Source organism: Takifugu rubripes, chromosome 17 (assembly GCF_901000725.2).
Source record: "Takifugu rubripes chromosome 17, fTakRub1.2, whole genome shotgun sequence".
Classification (NCBI taxonomy): domain Eukaryota; kingdom Metazoa; phylum Chordata; class Actinopteri; order Tetraodontiformes; family Tetraodontidae; genus Takifugu; species Takifugu rubripes.
Window position 1 is genome coordinate 6,319,417 of NC_042301.1, and position 17,356 is coordinate 6,336,772.

At 40.1% G+C, this 17,356-nt stretch overlaps 2 protein-coding genes across 5 annotated transcripts in view; one reads left to right on the forward strand and one right to left on the reverse strand.

Moving 5' to 3' along the window:
• The window catches only part of pax5 (paired box 5), a 41,378-nt gene extending 40,245 nt beyond the window's left edge, over nt 1-1,133 (reverse strand). The window contains exon 1 of one of the 3 annotated variants that reach the window (XM_029850118.1): nt 762-1,133. In XM_029850118.1, coding sequence (XP_029705978.1) covers nt 762-807 — 46 coding nt within the window. In that variant the 5' untranslated portion in view covers nt 808-1,133. The remainder of the gene's footprint in view (nt 1-761) is intronic. The other 2 variants (XM_029850116.1, XM_029850119.1) reach the window with 2 other exon arrangements.
• A 6,493-nt stretch (nt 1,134-7,626) lies between these two features.
• zcchc7 (zinc finger, CCHC domain containing 7) overlaps nt 7,627-17,356 on the forward strand; it is a 34,539-nt gene continuing 24,809 nt past the window's right edge. The window contains exons 1-3 of one of the 2 annotated variants that reach the window (XM_011619381.2): nt 7,627-7,767; nt 9,309-9,880; nt 10,220-10,451. In XM_011619381.2, coding sequence (XP_011617683.2) covers nt 9,365-9,880; nt 10,220-10,451 — 748 coding nt within the window. In that variant the 5' untranslated portion in view covers nt 7,627-7,767; nt 9,309-9,364. The other variant, XM_011619382.2, reaches the window with a different exon arrangement.

Sequence of the window (17,356 nt, forward strand, 5' to 3'; positions counted from 1 at the left end):
AATGATTTGCTGTCTATTGGGTGCCATAACAAGGTCTCTGGCCTAATCTAATGCTGTATCAGATCCCGCTGATTTATGAATAGTCCTACAAGAGAACCTGTTGAATAAACTGATGAAGACGTGCAGGAAATATAGCAACAAAACGGAGCGGCCCAGTGACCTGTCTCGATCAACTCTGGCCTTTGGTCATTAGAACGTTAACATACTTTGACATTTCACTTCAAAAATGACTCAAGAAAACTGTTTCAAATCCGTGATTGCAATCCGCAGATTGCACCTGCGCAAGCCTCTGTTTGCCAAAATCTGACAAGAGTAATAAAGTTGTCCATTATCAGAATCAATCCAGGAAAACCGATCAACACGTGGGGCAAATGCTTCAGTGCAGAATAACAACCATTAGTCACCGTACAGCATCGAAGGTGTCAAATAATATAATAATTATGGTTTGATACTGGAAACACAACAGCCCTAAAGATTAGAAAGTTTAACAAAAGTACCAGAAATGTATCACTGGCTTCACAAAGGTCCAAAACGTTACAGTCCAGAAATGGAAAGCAGAAGCCTCGGAAAAACAGAGCCTCTCTTAACTTAAGAGAACTTTATAAAAGGTTTACAACAAGTTAGATTTAATAAACTTCACAACATTTCGATTCGGAAGAAGTACACTCAAAACATGAAAGTTGATAGAGAAGTAGAGACGACTAGAGTAGAAGGGCAACTTTAACAAACAGTGAAATAAAGCTGGAGTCGTGCGACCCTACCTGCTCTTACCAGCCGCAGCGCAGGACTCTTGGGCCCCTGGTCCATGTTCCTCGGGAGGAACAGGGGGAGGCGATGGAGGGAGAAAAAAGGGAAAGGAACAAAAGTTTCTCCGGGATCCCCCCTCTCTTCCCCTCTCCCTCTTTTCTTCCGTCCTACAGTAGTTTTGGGGCGAGTCGTAGGTTGAAATAATTCAACCCTTCCGCTCCCTGTTGCACTGCCTACAAGTGCTCAGTCAGCTGCAACTAAACACTTTAGGTGGAAAAAAGGCTTCGGGGGGAAGCGTGAAATGATCACACTGAGTAAAGGAGCCGCTTACTCAATGTGCGCTCATGTCCTGTCCGTTTCCTGCGCGATCTTGCATACACAGCTGTACTGCGCGTGCGTGTACATTAATGCGCGCCCACGCAGACACGCACAACAACCTCCATCCTCCCCTGCTGGGGCCGCGCTCCCCTCACTCGCATCTGTTACCAAGTTCCACTTTACTAAACTTTCCCGCCCCCGCTCTGCTCTCTCCCTTTTTACCCCCCATCTTTGATTGTTTCCTATGGGATCCAAGAAAGGAGACAGGTTAGATGGAATCATGTGCGTAATGTAAGTACAGGATTCCACTCTGTCTATTTTGGGGGTTTTTTTTGTGTATTTTGTCCAGTGTCCTTTCTGCAATTCCCAAAACATCGTTTTCTCCAACAAACTTCTCGCATACCCTGCCTGCTTACACCTGTTACGCACGGTGCGTTTTTACGCATTACGCACGGAGGGAAACCGGAGCAGGCGCAATAGGGAGTTACATTTTCACCTGTTCTGCTGTCAGAAGCAAAACCTTCCCCCCAGCTCGCGTGAAATGTGTTTGCCACCAAACGGATAGTTCCGGTCCTGAGCTCTGATTGTTCACTCGCACACCTGCACGGCGTCGAATTTCAATATTAATTTGCTAACTTAATTTTTCCACGGCTTTTTTTTAGTTCTCAGCGAGAATTTCATCGACATTTCCTGAACATGTGCTTCCGTTTTGTAAAAGCAAATATCAAGTGAAGTTATTATTGCAACAAAGTTAGAAACCACTCGAACCTGTTACAAACAAGGTTCGGGATCTCGTGATCTTTCGGAAACAAACGATGTGGGGGAAATATATAAAATAGCGAAAGCATTTAAAAAAGCATTTATTAGCAGTCACAAAAAAAATTAAAGCACAAAGAGTAAGGTCAGTGGCGGTTTCTACGTGTTAAAGGTGGTGTGAGGCTTAATGATATTTATTGATTAGGGTTAGGTTACTTATTTATTGATTTTATTCATTAATTACATAAATTCGTGTACTCATAATTAACACAACAAAAACAAGAAATATACTACAATATTTGGCAGTTACGCCGCCTGGACCTTGAACAAACTTATTCCTTCTTTTTCAATCCTCGAGACAGTTACGGGTCTCAGAGTTCACGCGCAGCCCCGAGACAATTGAGTGCGTAACAAAGCGCGAGACAGCGACCCATTTTGCCCTGCTTGTCGCCTCGCGCTGCAACACTATAAGACCCTGACCTTCGGCTCGCGCCCACGACATCGAAACATAAATAGCATCGTTTCCGCGTGATGACTGGAAACAAGAAAAGAGGTACAGCTTTGACCTTCCAGTGGACAAACCAACGAATCAATTAGAGATAGTTTTAATTAAACGTGGGGACAATACAGAACATTTTAACTTGAAGGACATTTCTACAAAATCCGAAATGTACTTTATATTCAATGTGGAGTTATTCAAACTCGTATTGTTTAACCTGCTGAGGGGAAATGAATATACACTGAATATAATCAAGGTTGTCAATACAGTTTCAACATATAAGCCCCAAAATACGGTCCTGCTTAATAGAGCAATCTGGAAAATCCCGAATATTTTATTTTTGAGAAAGAATTGCCATGTTAAGTGGCCTATTTTGGTGCGCATACTATATATTTAAGTTAGGCTGCGTGTGAGGGACACGTAAGGTGATGCTTATTGCTGCAAACATTATAAAACAAAAATAAATGTGTATAAAATATGAACATATGCATGATATTATTACTATTTTTATTATTGTTAGAGCTATTATTGCCACTTAAATAAAACTCAAAGATTGATCCTTTTAAAATTTCATTATGTTATTCTGTAATCAGCCGCATGTTTTATTTTTGTTATTATTTTAGGTGCTGGATGGTATCTTCAGAATCCTTTCACAAATGTATGCTTTAAAGAATTCGCCATAGTTTGGATATTAATTATCACTTGTTTGTTTTTTCCATCCACGTGCTAATTAATGTTATTAATCAGAGGAGGGGTCGTTGCATGGGTGACCCTCGTGCTGACCGCGCGGAACCGGAAAGAATCGCATTAAAGCGCGAGACAGGAGGGTCGATCAGAACAATAAGTAAACACGTAAACACCGGGGGAGTGCTGAGTGTCACTCTGGGACTTGTGGCTGTTACCAACCGTCTAAAGATGTGTAAACTGCCAGGAGGCAGTTTAAGGACTTGAATTTAAAAAGAAACACACATTGATTAATTAGAGCCGCTTGGCCTGTTACACTGTAAGAAGCTGGCAGAAATGTAAGACTATAGTTCTGCTTCCTCTTTTTATTTCATACTTGTATAAAATCTAAACGTGCCTCTTTATATCAGCAAGTAAATTTCTTTTAAAAATCTAACATATTATTGGATTCACTGCATTGACACATTTAGCAGAAGTCAGAAAGTCCAAATATGCATGAAAAATATACATGATGGAAATCATTTTCCTAGCTCAAAATTTGTTGGGTTATATTTAGTGGATAGACAAGTTGAAAATCTTCCACTAAATTGATGTAAATACTGACAAAGAACAATATACCCTCAATAGCCTGCCCACCACTGCTCTTCTCATATCTTTTTCATTAGCCTTAAGTCTCAAAGTTAATTGAGGGTTCTGCCTTTCCAGGTTCCAGGTAATTTTGTATTTCATTACAGTTAGTCAAAAACACCTCTATTGTAATTCAATATTGCTACATTTCCTGCAGTAAAACTTTTTGTAAAAGGCCAAAAAATAGTTCTTTTATCAATAAAAACTGAATCCTTGCTTATTTGGTGAGACGGTTCAAAGGTTTTATGGTTTCTTACACATTCAAACCAGGAACCCCCTGGGCAAAACCTTTCTTGGCTGCGCTAGATCAACTTTGATCCGACTCTGTCTCATCTACGCAAAGCAGACAAAGACACGTGCGCCAGTTTGATCACAACTTTTCTGTGTTGCTTGATGTTTGCCACTGTTTCCACCCGAAATCCCACGTGTAGTGCGGTGCTGGTTGAGCTTACCTCTAGATCCCTGGGATTTAATTCAGGGTGGCATTTCACTGCTGTGACACAAGGTTCTCCTTTTTCTGCAGTCATGGTTCCTGGGTGTTGCTACAGAGACTACAAGAGGGCTTAAGAGCTACAAGGCAGATTGAGAAATAGGACACATTATTTGTCCATGAAACATTATGTGACATAACATGACACCAGGCCATTTGGTAAAGGTAAACATTTCAGTGTGACAATTGGGCACAAGCGGACAAGAGCAGACAAGAGTGGACAAGGCCCCCGTCAGTCTGGTTTTATACTTGCATCTGAGAAAGAGGTGTTGTGGCACCATGTGGGTCTGGAGTGTGAAGGTGTGTGTAGAGCTTCTGTTCCTAAATTTAATCCCCATAGACATAGTTAGTTGCTGGGGTCTGAAAAGGCATTGCCTGGCTTGTTCTCTCAGTCTTTTCCTGCAAGAGGAGGTGAGGGATTCTCTGGCAAGAGCTTTAGCACTCAAAGCCAGAAAGTATACAATGAAGAGAAGATGTGAGGACGATTTGTTGGCAGGTGAACAGAGTGGGGTTTAAACAAAGCTCTGCAGTAGGAAATGTGGAACAAACCATCAGGTTCTTTGATTTTCATGCCACACTCTCTCCATGGTTGTAATGTAAAATATTCATTTCACAGTTCATGTTTTGTATGAATCGCAGAAACAGAAAAAGCAAAAGTGATCAAAAGCCAATTGCCTTTTGATCCCATTTACTGTATAAATAGAAACTATGAAATACTTGCTGTGCTGCGCTACTGTTACAGGCTTTCAAGCTTGAATTCTATGATTCTTGGATGTTGGTTTGTTTAAGGTTGCAAATACCCCTAATGTAAGGATCTAGTTCTGTGATGAAACTAAAGAGAAACACTGGTGATGAGACATTAGCATCAAAAATGCTGTTGCAAAGGGTGAACGATGTACGGGAGGGCATTTTTATTCAAAAACGCTGATCCAGGGCAAATCTTTATTTTTGGAGGGAATTCCTCCTGACTGACTGCTTTGATATAAGATGGCAAGCTATATTTACCCACACAAGATCAAGCCTGCAAAAGTAGTGGAAAAAGAAGATTGGCATAATACCGAAGTTTAGTTACAGGCTGATTGGTTGAGGAAACTTACTTCTGAATTTGTGCTTGCAACATCTATTAATCCAATCGGACAGAAGCCTGCTAATATAATCTGAATATTTGTAATTTTACAGTCATCCATCTATAACGTACACAAATACATCAAAATCGTTACTTTTTCCTCAACTAACATGACATTTCAATTATTTGAGAATTAGTAGAAATTAGAAGTTATGACTGCATTTCAACAATTTAAAAATCGCTCCAAAATTTTTTGTAAAATATTAAATAGCAAAGACATTTGAAGCATTGAGTCCACAGTTGTGGCACATTTAGTCTGCAGATGACCATTAGTAGCAGAATACTGTCAATATGGCCGAGAATCTCGTGATAAAACTCCTCATCTGACGTATTGACTGTAGCAAATGGCACCAAACAAAAGTTAAGGGCCTTCCTGCCACCTTTAAACACCAAGGAATGAGAGCAATGACATGCTTCTTTTAACTTCCTCTCCTCAATAAAGATCATTCATCAGGCAGAACCATCCCACCGGAATGCATGATTGGAAATAGGTGGACTTCAAATCCCTGCCCAGGATTCACCAACCATCTTTAACACGTCAGTGGTCTGAACCGCTCAACCAGATGCCTCCATTCAGCTGGTCTCCTCTACCTGTTTTAAAAATAATAATAATAAATACCTTCAAATGCATTCCCCCAAAATCAGGCAGCCACATCACAATTTCACTGAGGCAGTGAGGCATCCCAGACCTGCATCCAATTTAGAGAGATATAGAGGAGCAGAGAAGGCTGAGGACCCCCAAAAACAAAACACTTGCAGGATATTAAGTGTGTGTGTGTGTGTGTGTGTGTGTGTGTGTGTGTGCGTGCGTGCGTGCGTGCGTGCGTGCGTGCGTGCTTGCTTGCGTGCGTGCGTGGCAGATGTATGGACCAAAAGTGATAGTGTTCAGACATGAGGTGCCGTCTAACCTTTGAAAGGAAACAATCCAACTCCGTGATGGCCTTTCTTGCGTTGACACGCATGGAGAGACGTCTGGAATCAGATGGCATTCAGCCTGATTCCCTTTCCTAATACCATTCACTCACTATGATTATAATAGAGAAGCCTATAGGATATACAAAGTTGACTGTTATTTTCATAATATATAGGAGTTTGAAAAGATGGATGTTCGTGTAACAGTCTGCACAGCAGCCAGGTTGGCATAATTCTGCTGTATTGTATGTGTTAAAAAATATGACTGATGGTGATAGCCAGTCTGCTGAATTACATTTACATATAGATTCAAATTCCCATCAACAAGTAATAATAGCACAGACCTGAAGCTCCATACTAGTCACTAAGACATGCATGCACATGAATTCTCAGTCATTTTATAACTAATACTTGTGCCTTATTGAGGAAGGCGAAAATGCTTGGTGTCCATCAGACTGAAAATAGCCTCTGTGCAGGGGAAAAATGAGGGATCTTTTGTTTCCATAAAGAGGAATTAAATATGTCACTTTAATTTAATAGCATACCAGAAATGGTATGAATCGACTGCATGCTTAAAATCTTGGGCTGCTCTCTGAACTAGTTCTTTCTGTTCTATTTAGTTATAAGTCAGTAATAATAGATTCAACGTGGTTGTCCATACGTCCAAATATATTTTTTAGTTCAGCAGATTAAATCTTTTTAGCAAAGTGTAGGCCCTGGATTTTTGTGATCACTTTCAAAAGTTTCATTGATATAGCACCTCCTCGTGCATCTGAGTGTCTACAACTTCACACTTCAGTCAAAGGATTAAGGTCACCAAATTGCAGTTGGACTTTTTTGAGCCTTGGTGGCCTGAAGTTGTTTCCAAACACCATGGAATCAAACAGTGTGCTCCAGAGCTGCCTGAAACATTGATCATTTGAAAACTCCTCAATAAACACCTTTTTTTCTGTTTTTAAGCAATAGAATACATATTCGTATATTACTGTGTTACTCTCTTATTCTGTTTGTGCAAATTTATTTTCCTCATTTTTGTGAATTATTATGTATTTACTTTTTACATTTTTTCATATCCTAAGATGGACTGTATATATTGTTTCATAGTTTGTGCAGTGCTTGTTTTTAAACAGAAGGAATTTAATTTCACTTGACATTCAACCATAACATAAATAACATTTAGTACATCAGGCTAGTATACAGTAAGGTGTAACTGACAAAATATGTATAAACAAAAGAAATTCAGAGAATAAAAATAAAATAATTAAAAAATATATTTCTAAGCAGCAAAAAAACGTTTTTATATTATTGCAAAAACGAGTAACTTGCCCGGTGTTTACATACACATTATAGTTAAGGCAATGTTTTGATTCGATTTCCAAACAAATACAAACATGCGTCGTGTTTTACTAAATTTTTGATACTCAGCGACCCTTTAAAAGATTAAATGGTACTCTCAAAACTTCTTCACAAACCTTAGGGGCACACAGTGAAACGTTATGCTCAGCCAACCATTTTTCAGCCTGAAAGAACCCGGAAGTTGTTTGTGTCCGTATCTGTAAAGCCGCAGAACGTCTCATGTCCGTTTTAAACCTCCAGTTTGTTAGTCGGGTGAGTTTATCCTTTGTTACATTAAGTATTCTACGCACAAAGTAACTGCAATGTATTATTTCCAGTTTTGTTCTCGTCTGTGACGTAAGCGCTTCATTGTTTACATCCGGCGGTTCTGCTTCAGACACGTGGGGAGACACGCTAGGAATTACTATCGCAACGCATGGAAGTAATTACAAATTGCTTGTTAGAAGTTTTTGCTTTGTGTTTAGTTTTATTGTTTTCACTTTTTTAAAAACATAGTTAACTACGTCGCTCTCGACATAGCTAACTCAGGGCCATATTGTGCATTAGCTCATAGCATGTAGCTGTGGCAAGAGCTACATGCTATGTATCTCTGGCAATTACAAGGCTAACTTTACTTAGAATTCATAATTGGGTTAACGTTAATATAGCAAAAAGTGCAGATCTTATGTCTGATATGTTACGTGTAACCAACATGCCTCAACGTATGAGACATAAGCTTGTAATTTTATTACCCGCTACATGTCACATGAGCTCACAACTGGCTTAGTTGCACATCATTATTACAAACATTTGCTTTCTTTTCCATTCATATCTCCATGAACAAATGATGCAGAATATAGGCCGAAGGAATCATACCTCTGTTTATTACCTACCTATAAACTGCAGCATTGTTGTCACCATTTGGTTATGATTGATAATGACTGTTATAGGTGGATCTGATATTCTGACAAAGTTAAATGCTAGTTTCTTAAGTTAAGGTGTGAGAAATTCTAATGTATAACTCCAAAAAGTTACAGTATAATTAAAAAACAAAGTGTAATAATTAAGTTAAAAAAAAGATCAGTTAAGTATCAGTTAATGTGCTCATAATATAAGGATTAGAACTAGAAAGCAATAACAAGTCTTAGAATATGGAAATGGTATAGTGGGCAGTATGCAAACTAGAATGACCGTTAAAACGCTTAAAATGCTGAACCAAAAGAAAATTTCTGCATTTGTATTTGTATTTTGTATACTGTTGTGCTATGAAGGAGAACTTGTTGCCACATTAACGGATGCTAAAAAGCTGTTGAAGAGCCTGTAAACACATGGCAATCAAAATATCACTACGAACAGGCTGCACCGTAAAATAAAAAACATTGTCGATTTCTGTCTCTGGGCCCTGCCAAAGTGCAATTCCCCTCCTTTAAAATCCAGGAAGACCCTTTTCTCCATCCTTATAATCTCCAGTGGCCAGCCAGTGACTGGGAGCCAATCATCTCCAGCCATCATGGCACAGACACGCAGGACTGGACAGAGTAATGGGCCAGTGCTCCTTTCTCTGTTTCAGCTGCGTTTGACTGAGATATACAATGTATACTGTTCCAATTACCAGTTGCTTTAAACTACCGGTAAGTTGAGTTCAATTCATGTTAAGTCAGTTCCCAGTAGGATTTAGTTAACAAGTCCTTATGGATTTCCGAACAAGATCAGTCTTTGGTCTTCCTCTGATTGCTGATGGTGTGTGTTCTCTTGCTCTAGTAAAAAAAGTTTCATCCCTGATCTTCTGATTTGTGATATTTTGATTCCTACAGGTCTTTGAACTTCAGCTCCTGTTATGAGTTGACGTCTGTATCTATGAGTTTGCCTCATGTGGTCTGGCGGGATGTATAGTCCATACCATGTTGGGGAGGATCTGGAGGATGCCATCTATCAAGAGGATGAAGGGGACTCTGAGGCATCAGAAATCAACAGTGAGTTGGAGTTCCGTCTCTACAGCCAACTCCACTACTCTTCAAATGCTGGGGACATGGGAGAGCTGGTGGACACAGTCCAGGAGGCAGAGGGACAAGTCCTTCAGCAGCTGGAGGCAACTTCAGAACCTGCAGATGGGGACAAAGAAAATGAAGAAAGAAGAGTTCTGTCACCAGATGCAAACAATATAGACCTGAATAAAAAGAAAATAAAGCAATCCATTAAAAAGAAGAGAAAAACTGATCCTGAAAAGCAGAATTTGACATTTTCTTTTGAGGAGGTCATCGTGATTGACTCCAGTCCTGAAGTCATCTCTGTCTCTGATGACAACGATTCCAGTGATGACACAGGTGTCTGCAACTTAAAGCAGCACAGGTCACAGCGGAGGCAGACTTCAACGCCTTCTCAACAGGTACATGCGGTACAAGAAGCTATATGTGACCTGCAGCCTTTCTATTTATGCACAGCGTGTTCGGAGATGGATAACTTGTTTAATTGCTCTTGCTGACTTTACAAACTAATCTTGCCTATTCACAAATTTAAAAAAGAAGAAGAAATATCATAAGAGCCCATGTTCTGTGTCCCATAAGCCAAAACTTTGAAGCTTGTGTAATTCAGCTTGTTTTATGGTGTTTGTAGTATTTTAAATGTTGTGGTGTAAAATTGCGTTGCTTATGTCCTTAACTCCCCTTTGCTTTGAAAAATCTTGATTGTATTGATTGTTCCTGTACATGATTTTTGTTTGAACTAGGAAACCCAGAAAAGCATCAGAGCTCTTGGTACGCCCTTGAGCGTTGACTCTAGCAGCTTAGACTCTGATTCAGGAGACTCAGGGTCCAATTTGGGCTCATCTGATTCATCAGATTTGTCTGATTCGGATGACTCGGATGACCTGGAGAACTGGATGATTCTGGGCCGAGGAAATCAGGACGGGGACCAGTCCATCTCACTAAACCTTGAAGGAAAGCTCGACAGTAATGCGGGTGAGTTTTTCCCCCTTTCCCTTTTTTGTTTGTGCATGTACAATGTGCAGAATGAAAACAATGACTATTTTCTACAGCCCCTCTCATTTGCTACACTTGACTCACCTGCAGTTCTTAGATAACCAGTCAGCCCAGCAAGGAGCTTGCATGTCAAACTGTCGGTGCGGCTTATTCTACACCTGTATTTCATCACTATTCTCTATCATTTGAAGTCCAAACGCTGTGCACAGTATCTTTGTTAGTACTGAGGAAGGAATAATCCGATTGTTACACCCTTACATACAGCACCGGGCTCTCAATGTATTAGGAATTTGCCAGCTCGTTTCTCTGCATCTTTAAGTATGTTTGTGTGCATTATGTTTTGATATGTGCACGAGGGCTCGTGAGATTGTGAATATTTGTGTTGATAAAATATTCCAACTCTAATCAACATGCATGTGTACACACACACCAACAGTCATAACACTAATGCCAAAAACAAACAAACGGAGAGACAGCAATTCAGGAGGAGAGGGAGACGGGGTGGGGAGAGATGGGAGTAATCAAAAATGAATAAAAATATTCACCACAAATCTCTTCAGATCTGCACATTATCTTAACCTGCAGCCTCAGCAGCCTCTCTGTCTCCTCTGCTGCCCCCCCTTTCTCCTCTACCTAACACTCTCCCATTTCATTTTTTGCCCTGTTTTGTCACTATTGTTCTCTCTCTCTCTCTCTCTCTCTCTCTCTCTCTCTCTCTCTCTCTCTCTCTCTCTCTCTCATTCACTCTTTCTCATTTGAATTTCCCTGGGCTGATGTTTCTGCAAGAGTGCTCACTGCCTCTGCACCACACAACTGGGCTAAAGGAGGGGGTCTGGATCTAGTGGGAAGGCTTGAGGTTTTGGCCCAGTTTCTGGGAGGAAAGAAGGATTTCAGGTCCCTGTCTCTCTTTCTCTCCCTCTTTGGCCTTCGTCTGGCTTCTTTCTGTGATCTTTGGAGCTTGACCTCATGTCTGCACATGGGGGGTCATGGGTGTGGTGACAGAGGGTCTTGGAAAGAGAGGAATGGGGGATGGTTTGGGTAAAAAAATAAGGGAATTGAAAGCATGAAATGTAGAATTATAGAAACTTACATCACAAGTTTTGATTTCAATAACTGATTTCCTTAAAAAATAACTATATATATATAAATATTTATAAATGCCTGGTTCACTCAGCCACAGAGCTTCACTAAAATATGTTGTTACTGTATTTTTGATTAATGCAGAATTGTGTGCGGGTGAAAATTGTTTACAGGTTAATTTCGGCATTGGCCCATTGCTTTTAGAAGATCTATTGTCACATTAGTTAGGGTTGGATAGAAAATGGACAGATATTTTTTGTGTGGCTAACAATAAGACAAACATTTGCCCTCTTATAATTTTGTAATAAAATGATATTGCTTAGAGCGACCAACAGCATGCTGTTTTTTTGAGGCTTCCTTTCTATGTTAAAGAAAGTTGTCCAATTTTTTATGGGCACTTTACGAAGGACCTTATGTGTTTTATGTCTCACCGTCAGACACCTTCAGCTATTTTTGGCTGGAGTTCTAGCGCGTCCCTACAGAGGTGAGTAGTGGTAATTTAACAAAAAGTATCATTGGAATATGAAAGAACCTGCAGAATACAGATAGCTTAGGAAAATTATATTATTTACTGCTTTTTGAAACAAATCTTGTGTCAGAAAACACATACCTGTGTTATCTGTAAACAGCTATAAAACTCTTTACAGTTACCATTAATAGCACACTTGCTAAGTAGATAAATCTGTTCTTTTGAAGAGTCTTTCTGCCTACACGGAGAACTACATTTTCATTGAAACGTTAAAGTGTTTATAGGACAAACACAGATGGTGGTGTGACAGTTTGAGGATATTTTTTAATAACCGGTAATACTCAAATTAAATCAAATTAAATTTGTATCCTACAGTGCTTTAAATATGGAGTTTCACAGTCCATATCTTACGTTTAAAGAGTTAGAATAACATTTGGGTAGTGGACTTTAAATTTGACTAAAGATATGTGAATGAGACCACATAAATGGTATTTCTTTTATTTTTGTACCTAAATAATTTGAAATATTTCATTGGAATGTAACAGAATCGTTACAAAGGTCTGGCTGTACAACTTTACAGATTTAAGATTTGGCTTTCTTTTGGCTGGACTAGATTGAAAGAGGATGGAAGAAGGCAAATTTCTAGTTCAGAGATGTGTGGATGATTTTTTTATGGCCACTACACCCTTATTTCTTTAACACTGGGGTGTTTGACACCAACTATCTGGTGTCTGCATGCACAGCTTATCCACATTGACTCCTGTGGCCTCGTTGGATTTTGCTTTTTTTTCCCCTCCACCAAGAGATGACTTTATTTGACAGCTGGTGCTTGTCTGTCTGTAAAATAAGCAAAATAACTTGAAAAGATGTAAAAGGGTTTTGATGAAATTTTCTTCAAACGCTGATAGTGGGCCAAGGAATAGATCATTACAATTTTGATGTTTTTCTGAATTCCACAGGGACTTTCATCTTATTACTGCTATGGATGCGATGACCCACATTTTTCCATTTCCACTCCCAATACCTGAATTTGGATATCTGCAAAAAAGAGCTCTGTTTGCTTTAATATTATCGTTATTGTTTATTTCATATGAGGCTGTAATAAATACATATGTATGAATGCATGTCCCAAAAGGCATCTTGACTATAGTATGAGATCAGAAAAACAGAAGTCACGTTAACAACAAAATTAGTCCTTGTGCTCTCTCTCTCTTAGTTTTTTTTTTTTTTTTTTTCAAATGTTTGATTATGTTCATGGTATTGTAGATTGCAACCAAGCTTTCACCTCTCTGCATACTGGCTTTGGACGCATTGCACATTGCTGTCTAGCTTTGTGCCGTTTTGAGCGTACACATAGTGGACATTTTGTATGGAAAAGCTCGCTACCTCCACGCTGCTCAGTGCTAGCCTGCTAGCTGCCGGTGTCTCAAGACACAAACCTCCATGAAGAAAATCCATTCTAGAGTGTTAGCAGCACAGCTGGCAGGAGTCACTTTGGTCATTTCAGCAGACATCATAAAAGCACAGACAATAACTCATTGATCAGAAATTTATGCTGGTTGGACTGGAAATTTCTGATATGTGAACTACGTTAGTGTTGGCACTTGATACTGGATCGGCTTGGCTCATCCCTAACTACCAAATATATATATATATATATATATACTTCTACTGGTTAACTGGTACAGTAGTTATCTATAAGTTCTGCGGCTGACTCCTTGAACCTTAAGCTAATCAAACTAAACAGCTAAATTGGGAATTGATTACGGAACTGATTTCGGTGATGGGCAACAATACTATTCCACCTTCAAGAACACAAGAGTGCCACAATGAATTAACCACCATGGCCTCGGCATGCAGCTCTAATGGGTAGGGTGTCCTTAAGGAAGACAACTGGGGTCTCTCTCCAAGTACCTGCAGCGCAGAGTCCCGTGCTCTTCGAGTGCTTTTATTGTCCTAGTTTGATTTGTGTCCGTGTTGAAGTGTGTGACTTTGCATCAGAGTAACGGGTTCTTGCAGCAGTGACTAATAGTATTTGTACGCCTAAACTCCATCACCGAATCACCATCAAATTACATTTACTACACTTCGTCTCCCTCTTGTGCCAAACAGAAATTGAAACCATCCATCCATTTTTTAGCTTTGACTTGCATCTGACTTCCAAGCAGCATCACTTGTTTGCATCGAATCAAATGTTTTCGCCCACACTTGCTATCTTTCCCCTGGCTGTACAGTGGGCAGCTGCCGGTGGGTGGATCTCCGAGGACGCCGGATAAGCAAAGGAGAAAAGATAGTAGAGAAAAAGGGTTGAGTAAGGACTGTCTGTCTGTCCAACAGCCATGGAGTAGCAGCCAGATGGAACAAGTGAGGAAAAAATCAGGCTTTGCAAAGTCCAGCTCACTACCTCTCCCACCCACAGAGGTGTGTGTGTCTGTGTGTGAGAATGAGTGCAGTGTGTAGGCGGGGTGAGCTGAAGCTAAACTTTGTAAGTGGTTAAACTTGACTCAGTGGTCACAGTTCCCCCTCTGCACCCCCCCCCCAGTTCTTGCACCATTTTTTGTCCCCTCGGTCTTGGTCAATGCACACCAAACTTTGTTTGAGGCTTAGAGTATCAGCTCTGGCTTGCTATCAGGGTGGCCGATCACATCTCGGCGTGAGCGTGTGGGTGTGCGCATGCTTTATTGAAAGCCTCGGATGAGAGAGAAGAGTGTGTTTGTGTGTTTGCACCAAAAGGTTAGATTTATCTCACAAAGAAGGAAGGTAAGTTCATGTCTTCTAATGTGTGTCTAAAGCAGTTGTGTAGCGTCTAAAACCATGTGCAAGTGAATAATGCTGCTGTCGGCCTTTCATCAGCCTGCCTTACCACACATGCCAGTGTACTGTACAAAGAGGGGGAAGTATGGATTTAGTTGGCTTCTATGTGGATTTATAGCTGCGGGCATCAGGAATGTAAAAATGAGATTACAACCGCGTGTTGGGTACTACAGGAGGTGTGTGTGCTGTGTGTGTGTGTGTGGTGTGTGTGTGTGCGGGTGCAGAAGAGAGCCATGGATAGGATCAGCTCTTATCTTGACTGCCCAGTGCTACACGAGGTGTAACACCACACCCACACCCCCACACAATGTGTTTGAACAGCAACGCACGCACACACGCACAGAAATCATTGTACCATAGTTTGACTTGTATTATGCAATTTTACAGAGGAAATTTAAATTTGACCAAACTAAACTTGGTAGTATTATTAGCATGTTTAATCAAAGTTATATTAAAATACACTGGAAAGCCCCAGTGTGTTTTTCTGTCATGCCAGGTACTTGCCAATCACGCCCAATACAATACAAACCTGCTGGTTCGGTGTGGTTTTACCATGGTCGGAAAATCTGTATATTCTTATCCGTTAAAGACAAAGTAGTTCAAGCCAGATGACATCTTTTGGTCACGGTATGTTTATTGAAACAGAATGGACATTATTTCCGTCTCTTGGATTCCCAATTGTTGTGCATCCTCGTGTCTTTTTATGGTAATAAAAAGCAACTCGGGAATCATTTAAACTCGATCAGAAATAGCCGGTTAATATTAATTTTCCAGCCGTCGAGCATGAGGTGGACAAGCAATGGCGACATTTGATTGAGGGAAAGTAAGACAAGAGCGGCAAAGCTGGACAACACAGGCCGTCAGAATGTTGTTCACTTTGTTTCCAGGCTATGAGATGGACTCGGATGGCCCGTTAGGCTTTCTGAGCCTCATGTTCGCCTTCACCGGCTAATGTTGGCGTCACGCTGTATATTTTTATTTTTTAAAAAGCATAACTCATTTCAATGTTGCTGCTCCAGGTTGGATAAAACATCTTTGTCCCATATTCTCAATGTGATAGAAAGCAAATTTAAGGCTCTAAGTCAATGCAACAAGACATTTACATATTCATGTAAAGACAATGTAGATTTTCTCTCTGTGTAAAGAATTTTTATTTCTCTTCTTTTCCAGTCTGAGTTTATTTATTTATGCAACAGTCATCTTCATCTGCAAGGGACAAGCTTCCTGTCTGAAAGTTGTCATTGTCAAAATAATTTATGAAAATTTCTCTTTTTTTGTTATTGGAAACTGACTGAAAACACCCACAGACATTTGTGGTTTCAGCTGCAGGTGCTCATTTGTATTAATGACACTGTTCTTCAGAGTTTTTTGGGTAGCACTTACATGTAATCAAGTAGAAAATGTGTTAAACACACACTCACTGCTGCTTGGGTATTTTAAAGTAAGATTAATTTGTGGAAGGACGATGTTTAGATTTTTAAAGTGGATGCTAACTAAATAAAATTGACGGTAGAGTTGAGTATATGGATTTGCCCTAATGAAAGAAAGGCTTTAGTGAAAGTGATAGGGTGTTGGAGTGTAAAGGTGTGTGTATGTCTATGTGTGGACTTTCTCCCATCAATGTCAGGTTCATCACACATAAGGTGAACCCAATAACCAAGCCGTACCGCACAGGAACAAAGTTTTAACATTACCATGTTTTTTTTTTGTTTTTTTTTTAATGTGTTATTTACAAGAAAAAGAGTTAACTGTGGGGTGTTTTGTGGACAATACATCTTTATAGTGTTTGTAGCCTGAGGAGAAGGGTATTAAATGGGCGACGCTACTGTAGTGTGGGGGTGGGGGTCCTAGCCTTCTTCTCTAACCTTTATTTAAGCAGGATATCCCATCGAGAGCGGAACTCTAGTCTGAGGAGACCTGCAACAGACATTGTGCCCTAAAGCTACAGGATGCCCAGGATTTTTAGAGAAATGCAGAGAAAACACAAGGGTAGCGCTCATGTATGACTGAATCAAAGTTGAGTTCCATCTCCGTTCTCCTGCGCTAGTTATTTACTTATTTACTGCCATTTATTTTATTTTAACTTATACCCCTTTCATTTTCAGCTTGAGAGAAATGTGACAGAGAGAAAAAAATAATTTACAATTACCAATAATGGTTATTATAATTAAGCAATCACTTAATAGGAAATCAAATTATTTAGGGGGGCTGGAGGGCGGGGTGGGGGGGGTCCCATGGGACTGCATTAATTTTATTTCACTGATTTGGCCAGGACACTTTCTCCTTATTGTCTTTCTTTTTTGACCTGGGAGGGGATGTCAAGAGGGCTTTATTAACTGCTAGCCTAGGGTGGTGGGGTTTTTGTCTGGGGTGGGGCGCTTGAGGAAGAAAAGGGTTTGGAGCAATATCTATATTAATATTAATATGTTTTGGGTGTCAGAGAGAGGGTTGAAGGAAAAAATGACTCCCGCTTTTCTGGCCTCACGTCCAGCTGTTAGAGGTGGAAGTAAAAAAAAGTTCC